We start from the raw sequence: 8,470 nt of genomic DNA, 5'->3' as shown, positions 1-8,470 counted from the left end.
ATCACTTTATGTTGCATCAATATATCACATTTCCCCAATAAATAGCTATTTTTCTTAAAATTCTGAGTTATCTGCTAAATAATATATTACGAGGCTCTCTTAGAGGGTGTATTTTTTTCACTAGACTGTGTTCTGGGGAGAAAGCCAGCTGAAGGCCTCTCTACTTTGCATTTAGGACAGACATTCTCTCGGTGCGGGGACTGCGGTGTCGACCGTGAGCGAGCGATCCCAAGCCTCCCGTGCAGTCTGAACCCTCCCACATGCCACAGCGCTCCTCTCTGAGAAGGGCTCTCTCCCATCTGTCAGCAAATCGCTTCTCAAGGATCCATTCCCGGTATTCCTAAGAGGTCTGAGCCCGGAACACCCTGTATCAGAAGTTATTCCATCAGGTTCTCCCTGCGCACAGCATGCGTGGGCGTGGGGCTCGGCTGAGTATCTGTTCAGTGGTTACGGACCTAAGGGTTCCCCCAGGGGGGTTGCTCGGGTCGCCTAGCCACGAGTTGTGAATGAGAGCGGCCCCACCGACTACAGACCGAGGCTCTCCGCTGCGTGCGTCCTCGGGTGGGAAGTGTAGAGCCTCTGCTGAAGACTCATGCATTCCTGTCCCTCTGCTCCCAGCGTGAGTTCTCCTATCGCCGCCATGGCCAGGACGCGGGCGGGAGGCTCTGCCCAGAGCGGCCACGCAGACGGCCCTGCTCCACACGCAGCTGCAGCGGCCCGACGAGGAAGAACGACCGCAGGCCCCCCACGCTGACTGCAGGGCGTTTGAACGGCCACGCGACGACTGCCGTCTCTTCTGCACGCGCGCCCCCGCATGCCCACGTCATCTCAGGCCCGCGTACGTGCCGAAGGCGCCCATGATCTCCCCGCTGTGGGTGCCCTCGTGCCGCCGCAGGGCGGAGCACTGGCTGAAGGCCTTCCCGCAGAGCCGGCACCCATACGGCTTCTCCCCGGTGTGCGTGCGCTCATGCCGCCGCAGGGCCGAGCACTTGCTGAAGGCCTTGCCGCAGAGCCGGCACGCATGCGGCTGCTCCCCGGTGTGCGTGCGCTCGTGCTGCCTGAGGTTGGAGCACTGGCTGAAGGCCTTCCCGCACCGGTGGCACTCGTACGGCTTCTCCCCGGTGTGCGTGAGGCTGTGCTTCCTGAGGTCGGAGCTCTGGATGAAGGCGTTCCCGCAGATCGGGCACCCGTACGGCTTCTCCCCGGTGTGCGTCATCTCGTGCCGCCGCAGGCTGGAGCAGTTGCTGAAGGCCTTCCCGCAGAGCGGACACGCGTAGGCCCGGCCCCGGGCGGGCGCCTGCTTCCGCGCGGGGAGGCACGGCTGCTCGCTGACGGAGGCCCGATGCCGTCTGCGGACACGGGGCCCCTTTTCCACGCGAGCGATCAGGTGCCCAGCCGCTGCGGCGCTCGGAGTGAGGTTTCCCAGACCGCTGTGTCCGCAGGCAGCCTCCGGAGGGCGCGGCTTCTGCTTGGGGAAGGAGAGGAAAGGCGGTTAGTGATCTGCCCGCAGACGTCGCACACTGGCTCCCCCACACCTGAGCACTGAACAGGTCCTCCAGGGACAGTGTCCGGTTAGCCTTCCGGGGTTACAGGCACAGACATGCTGCTACTGCCCTCCACGCACAAAGGGTTCCTCTTCTGCAGCAACGCAGCTGCAGAGCGTAGAGGTTAATGGTGGGAAATTCAGCCTGTCTCAAAGACGAGGCATTAAAGCAACATTCATGCGGTTTCCTTTTTATTAAGATCTCAGGTTCCAGTTTTGAGCATGGGTTAATATTTCTACTAAATTAAAACTACCTAAAACATTGTGCTCAGAATAAACTTAATCCTAAATTAATATGAATCTGGCTAATGTGCTCAGTCACAAACATCCTGCTGCCGGGTCTTTAACACGAATGACCAGGCCTGCATCCATGACACTCACCAGGGGCACGACCGTCCACATGTCCTTTCTGCTGGGGTCCTGGGGGGCTGCCATCTCTTGTTTTTTAATGTCACTGTCCCTGCCTAAAATAATTGAAAAATAATTAAAATGGCATTAGTGGAATGAAAATGTTGAAAAGCACCAAGCCCATGTGAGCCTCAAACATTGGCATTTTGATGGGGATACTCATTGTAGGGCCCTGACAGTTAGTAAGGGCTTTCAGGACTGAAGTATGGAAAACGTAAAATGGAGACGAGATGCTGGGCAGGAAGAGAGAGGGAAGCCTTCTCAAAGGAGGACCAGGACAAGCTATTACGTGAGTTTAACTTCAATAAGTGCATGGAAGTCCTTCCCCCTACAGCCAACGGCAGGAGGACACGTGAGCTCTGACTGACATATGCTTGAAATAATACAACAGCTGAAGAATTCTCTTCGCTGTCCTCCATCTGCATTTGGAAATTATCGTTCACTCCCCAGACCTTCACTGATGGTCTCAGGGCGCACTCCACCACTGCGCAGGCACCTGCTGCCCTGAAGCACTGTCCCTGCGGCTCACCTGCGCTCTGGCCTTGGGGCAGCGCTGGTCCTCCACTGCACAGTGCGTCCCCTCGCTCCAGCTGGAAAGTTGCATCTGACTGGCAATGCTGATACCCTGTTTGAGGATAAACGGTACATGGACTTTGAGGTCTGTGCTAATAAAGTGCACTATCAAGTCTAGGACAGGCGACCGAGGAAGAATATGAACAGAGAAGGGCGTCCCAGACATCACCACCCTGAGCAGAGAAAACAACAACAGTCCGTCACCAGACCAGCAAGAAACCCAGGTCAAGGACGCGCACGTCCTCGGCCACGTTCAGAGACGGACTGCAGATGCCAACCTCTCCAACAGTGTGGGAAGCGCGTGTCTCTAACGTGGGCCGAGTGCGGTTTTCAAACAGACGCCAATAAACAGAAGCCCCACAAAAATCAGAAAGCTCTCTTATTTTCTCTACTATGGCCTCAGGCCTCAGCAGTGACCATTACAGGGTAATTATTTAGAGAGCATTTAATTAACTTATTTATGCAGTCACAAATATTCCTTGCATTTCCAGTGCTGCTCTGAGTGTTGGGGACCGACGAGCAAGAATGACACTACATTGTGTCGGGACTGCGTCCTGGTGGGCCACCAGACCAGGTGTAAGCAAATGAGTAGGGATGCCTCATTCCTGTAGTTACCGGGTCTAGGCAGGAACCAGAGTGGAGAGCGGGGTGGGCTGTGGAAGCCCCTCTCGGGGGCTGTTGATGGACGGACCCACTTCTCCACCCCCACGCATGTGAGACTCACCCAGGGAGACCAGGTGGCCGATGCTCTCCAGCATCACGTCTCTGAAGAGCTTCCTCTGGGCCGTGTCCAGCAGGGCCCACTCCTCCTGGGAGAAGTCCACAGCTATGTCCTCGAAGGTCACCGACTCCTGGAACACCAAGGGCATGCTGACTTAGACAGAGCAGTCCCACCCACGTCCGGAGCAGGAGCGTAGAGATGACCGCCCTGAGGAAGGGACCGAGGGGCCGGGTGTGCAGAGCGCCCACTGAGGCTGGGGTTCCCGTCGCGTCCTTCTCAGCGCTGCGCAGGCCCCTGCCTCTCACACGCGCCGCGGAGACACGCACGGTCCGAGTCAGTGACCCTTCATCACAAAGCAGTACCATAGGAGTACGGTGTGGTGGAACCTGCAGATTTTCCTCCCCTGATCCTCATGACTCCCAGAGACACGTGACTACAATAATACCCTCAAAGACCCACAACTCAAACTCTCCTGGTTCACGCCACACAGCTCCACGGGCCTCTCCCGGCCTCCTGCCCACCGCGGCTCTGCTGCCCTCGCGCCGCCGCCGGGCCTCGGACCCCAGGCCCCAGGCCTGTGAAAGGGCCCAGTGACCCCTCACGAGAGTGGACAGAGGCAACGCACGCGTGTCTGGAGCTCCCGCCCCCACCTAAGTAAGTGCGCACTAAATACCAGGCGTCAGTCTATCCCTCGCGGGGCCGGGACCCCGAGGCAGCGCTGGCAGCCATCGGCAGTGAGCGCATTCCCTCCAGGACCGGGACCAGCCGCTGCCGTCTGCCCCGGGGCGACAGGACTCAGGCGCGGCCCCTGGGAGGCGGGGAAGGGCAGGCCCCGCTGACTGCCCCGCGGGGTGAGGCCCCCGTTCTCGACTTCCTCTGGGACCTCCGACAGCAGGTATGACTGCCTCCTTGTGGCTTGTGTGGTCTCCACGCTGGAAGGCAGGAGCCTCTCCATTGGTTTCGTCTGTCTCGGCCTCCAAAACGTCCCCCAGGGTCTTCCCTGTCACTCTGCCCCGCCCCTGTCCTGCATGTGCAGCCACAGTTAAGGAAACAATACCCCCCACACGAATCCCAGTTACCAAATACAGAAAAAGGTCAATTATAAAAAGGCAGGATGTGTACCGGGGACAAGGAGGATAATGAGAATTTTAGCTCTCTTTTCAAGACGTTTCCGAAAGGGCAGATATATTCCATCCGAGCCCTGCCCTACACTGGAATACGTAAGTGAACGACCCCCCACGCTCCCCGGCCCTGCGGCCCGTGACAGCCCTCAGCCAGGAGGGCCTCACGGACGGGACCACGCCCCCCACTAAACTGCAGTGGCTGCCCCTCGCTCCCCCTGCCCGCCACAGCCCTGCCCCCGCGAGCGGCGGGACGGGTGGGTTATTTCCCAGCGAGGCCGCGGCCTGAATCGGAGGACGGGAGCGTCTCCTCTTCCGTAAACACACAAGCACAGCCCCTCGGAGTCCCGGGGAAAGGTCACTGCAGCTCAGACCCGCGGGCACCCCCCGGCTGCTGAGCGCACCGCCGCCAGCAGGGGATCGCCCGCCGCTGCCCACTGCGACCCCAGCAGAGAGGCCTCCCCACTCACCGGGGGCTGCATGGCCAGCAGGTCGGGCGCCAGGTGTCTCCCTCTCGGTTGTCACTCGCAGCCAGTCCCAGCGCTCAGCGGGAAGAGCTGGGGACAGAGAAGGAAGCCATGAGACCCTGGTCTCGTGCACGACCTCCAGTGCCCCCGCCGTGAAGCCCCCGTGGTCACCTGGCTGGTGCCCCGCCTGACCGACAGACACGCAGTGGGAGCGACGGGAAGCGCACAGGGCCGCTCCCCCTGCCCCAGGGCCCAGAGAAAGCAGCTGTGACCGCGCCCACGATGAAACAACAGAAACACAGGACCTCGTGGGGGCAGGGCCCGGGGACAAGGGGCTGAGCACAGAGGGAGAGAGAAAGGACTCCCCATCGCAATCGCGAACAGCAGCCCGGTGAGTGCGGCGGGAGGGACGCGGGCGGAGCCGGGAGAGGCCTGGGGGCGTAAGTAGTGACGAAAAACTACGTTAAGTTTAAGAAGAACAGCAACGGTGTTGAGCTTTGTGCGCTGATTAGGACGCGGCACCCAGTCATTCCATTTCCGCTGATTTCCGCGCACCGCGACCCCCGACTCACACCACGTGGGGGCTCTGGCTCCCAGCTGCAGGGGGCGTTGGCCATTTCTCGGGTGTCAGTGCTCCTGCCTTCTGCACCGGCAGGGGTTCTCCATCCTCCGGGGAGCCCCCTGACCCTCAGCCCCTTCCTGCTCTCAAGCCCCCCACGGGCTGGCTACCGAGCAACCGGGAACCGACTTAGGACAGGATCAGTCCACTCAACACCCTGTTCCGCCTGCGGGGACCCACGGCGCCCGTCCCGCCCGTCCAGTGCTTCAGACCGCAGCGTCAGGAAGGAGCGGGAAGACGTGCACGAGCCAGAGCCACTGTCGCGTGCGGCCCCGGCCCTCCAGGTCACGGGCACGCGGAGAAGACAGAGCGGCCGCAGCCCCAGCGGACCCCCGTCTCCTCCTAAGGTGGCCGCTCAACCCTGCAGTGCTGTTCCGTTAACCTTCGGCGGCGGCGGCGCTGCCCTCCATCGCACACACATGTAATTTACATGCATGTGTACAGCACACACAACCGTGAGGCACGCACAGGGCGTTTATACACTAAACTCTCCCCTAAAATACCGATAACAGTGAGGTGTGTTTCATGGGAAAGCGGTGACAACATGTGACCAACACGTGGGACTAACTCTCCCGTTTGTGCCCGAGGCCCAGAAAGAGACAGAGCGGTGTTTGTATCAGACGGAGCCTCACGCGACCCTGCCGGTCACAGTCCTTTCACCGGTTGGACACACGGCCCTGGCGGAAGCGGCTCCGAAACCGCGGGCACGAGAAACTGCAGCGCCGGAGACCGCGCCGTCACCTCCGTCCCCGGAAGGCGGCCCCGCCCCGCGCCCGCAGCCTCGGAGAACCGCACGCCCACGGCCGGCCCGGAGAGCGCGGCGCTGCGGGAACCAGCCAGGAGGGGCCCGGGCCGCGGGGCCGCACCCACGCGGGACTCCGGCGGCCACAGGAAGGGAAGCGAACCGAACAGAGGGAGGCGTCGAGCGGACAGACCGACTGCGGTCAGGCTGAGGGGCTGGGGGCTGGGTGGGCACGGGAAGGGGCTGTGCGCACACTCACACGCACGCAGCACACAAACTTATGCACACACACGCGCGCGCGCGCACACAAACTCACGCGCACACGCGGACACATACGCGCGCGCACAAACTTACGCGCACACACGCGCACACACTCACACGCAGCGCACACACACACAAACTCACGCGCACACGCGCACACACGGACACGTACGCACGCACACACACGCACGCAGCGCAAACTCATGCACACGCGCGCGCACGCAGCACACGCACACACGGACACGTACGCGCGCGCACAAACTTACGCGCACGCACGCACACACACGCACGCAGCGCACACTCATGCACACGCGCGCACACACTCATGCACACACACGCGCACGCACGCGCACAGCAGCGTGCTGACAGCCGGAGGGAGAGGGGGCGCAGGGCGCCGCACTGACTGGGGACGGCGGGGGGCCGGGGTGCAGCGCACGCAGCGCGGTGCACAGCTGCCGTGTTGGCGGACCGTGACCAGTCACCCCGATACACTTTTTAGGAAAAGGGTCCCACACCCCACGTAGGCACCATCCGCGGGGCGCGGGGCGGGGAACGCCGCCGGGCAGGCTCGGCCAGCGGTCGGGTCTCGGGACAGCGCGCCAGGGCGGCGCCAGGACGCGCGGGGAGCTCGGGGGCACGGAGGGGCGAACGGCCGGGGCGCGGGCGGGGAGCGGAGGCCGTGGAAAGGCCGCGGCGGGGTCGGGCCGCGCGGCGAGTTTACCTGAAACCGACGCGGACCCGGGCCGGCAGCGCAGCGGCTGCCGACGAGGCGGGGATCCCTGCGGGAGCCGCAGCGTCCCCGGGACCCTGGCCTGCGGCGAGGAGGCCGCGGCGCCGGGGCATCAACGTGCGACTTTGAACTAGAAATAGGAAAACTGGCTCCAGGGAACGGCCCCGGGTCTGGGAAGTCTGCTTCCGGGTCGGCAGGAAACGGCGAGCCCGGAGGGGCGGGGCTGCGGGTGGGCGGGGCCTCCGCCCCGCCCCCAGCGCTTCCGGCGGCGGCGCCCCGGGCTCCGGGTTTCCTTCCGTGTAGCCGTGGGTCTCCGGCGCGTCCGCTGCGGTCGCCCGCTCCCCGTTCAGTAAAAACTGGGCGGCGGAGCCTCGTGTCCCGGATGCCGGCGACTCCGTGTCGTCCTCCCAGCGGCGGGGCCGAGGGGCCCGGGTGGGCGGGGCTGCCTGGGAGTGTGCGGTGCGCGCGGGTGCGCTTCCTTCTCTGTCCGCCGCTTCTCGGGGCTTTAAACTCAAGCGCGTCTGCGACCAGCGGGGCGATGTGCTGCAGCGGGCGGGTCGCTGCGCTCCAAGCCGTTGCCATCCCACGTGTTCCTTGTCTTCGCTCCGCGGCGCCCGGAAGCGTGTTTTTAACTTGGAGGACGAGCCGCGTTCCTCTGCATTTGGGTTGCTTTCCTGAGTGGTTCCCGCTCGGCCCGGACAGCGAGGCGTGGAAGCAGCGTGTTCCTTGGGGGAGGGCAGCTCTCGCTTTCCGCCGGTGAAACGTCCGCTTTTATTTCCGGACACGCGGTTGGGGTATCTGCTTTCTCACGCGGACACTGGACGGCGGCGCGGACCTGGGTTTCCAAGTTTCGGCCGCTGCGTTTACATCCTAGTACGTCTCCCTGTGGGACGTGTGCGCCCACGTGTCCTCGGTGAGTTCCGAAGGTTCTGCTGGGGGAGCTTTGACGAGCCTGAGCCCCAGCTCTCCGTGCTGCAGGAGTTCCCTGAAGGTCACTTCCGGAGGAGAACCCCCGGCTTTCCCGTGGCTAATGCTGGTCTCTCCAGCTTTTAAGTTAATTTAAAAAAATAGTTGGACTTAAACGGGTTTGAACTGGAAGCTGACATTCTTAGGCAGGAATAGTAAAAATCCATATTGGGTTATCCACCTGTGCCCACGTACTTCGTCTGTCGTTGTACCCCGATAGTTTTTACAGCAAAACTCTCCCTCCCTCCTCTGCAGAGTCTGGAGCCTTGTCAAGCCCCTGTGACTGCAGGACCTCCTTCCGAATGGGTCGCTGCGTCAC

General features: G+C 62.3%; 1 protein-coding gene across 3 annotated transcripts; it reads right to left on the bottom strand.

Annotated features, from left to right (window-relative positions):
- Positions 1–421: 421 nt before the first annotated feature.
- On the bottom strand, positions 422–7,241 carry LOC149996624 (zinc finger protein 705D-like). Of its 3 annotated transcripts, none has more exons than XM_090258110.1 (6): positions 7,177–7,241; positions 4,837–4,923; positions 3,249–3,375; positions 2,481–2,576; positions 1,925–2,007; positions 422–1,468 (listed from the first exon to the last, which is right to left on the bottom strand). In XM_090258110.1, exons 2-6 carry the CDS (start codon positions 4,846–4,848, stop codon positions 824–826), a joined length of 963 nt encoding a protein of 320 aa, XP_090114236.1. In that variant the 5' UTR covers positions 4,849–4,923; positions 7,177–7,241; the 3' UTR covers positions 422–823. The 3 variants fall into 3 exon arrangements, with proteins under 3 accessions (XP_090114236.1, XP_090114237.1, XP_090114234.1); XM_090258111.1 differs by having other exon boundaries at positions 422–1,465; XM_090258108.1 differs by lacking the exons at positions 4,837–4,923; positions 7,177–7,241 and having other exon boundaries at positions 3,249–3,393.
- Between the last annotated feature and the right edge of the window lie 1,229 nt (positions 7,242–8,470).

Source organism: Furipterus horrens, unplaced genomic scaffold, assembly GCF_987537825.1.
Source record: "Furipterus horrens unplaced genomic scaffold, mFurHor1.1.pri manual_scaffold_12, whole genome shotgun sequence".
Classification (NCBI taxonomy): Eukaryota; Metazoa; Chordata; class Mammalia; order Chiroptera; family Furipteridae; genus Furipterus; species Furipterus horrens.
Note: the sequence above shows the minus strand (reverse complement) of the source record. Positions and strands in the feature narration are given on the sequence as shown.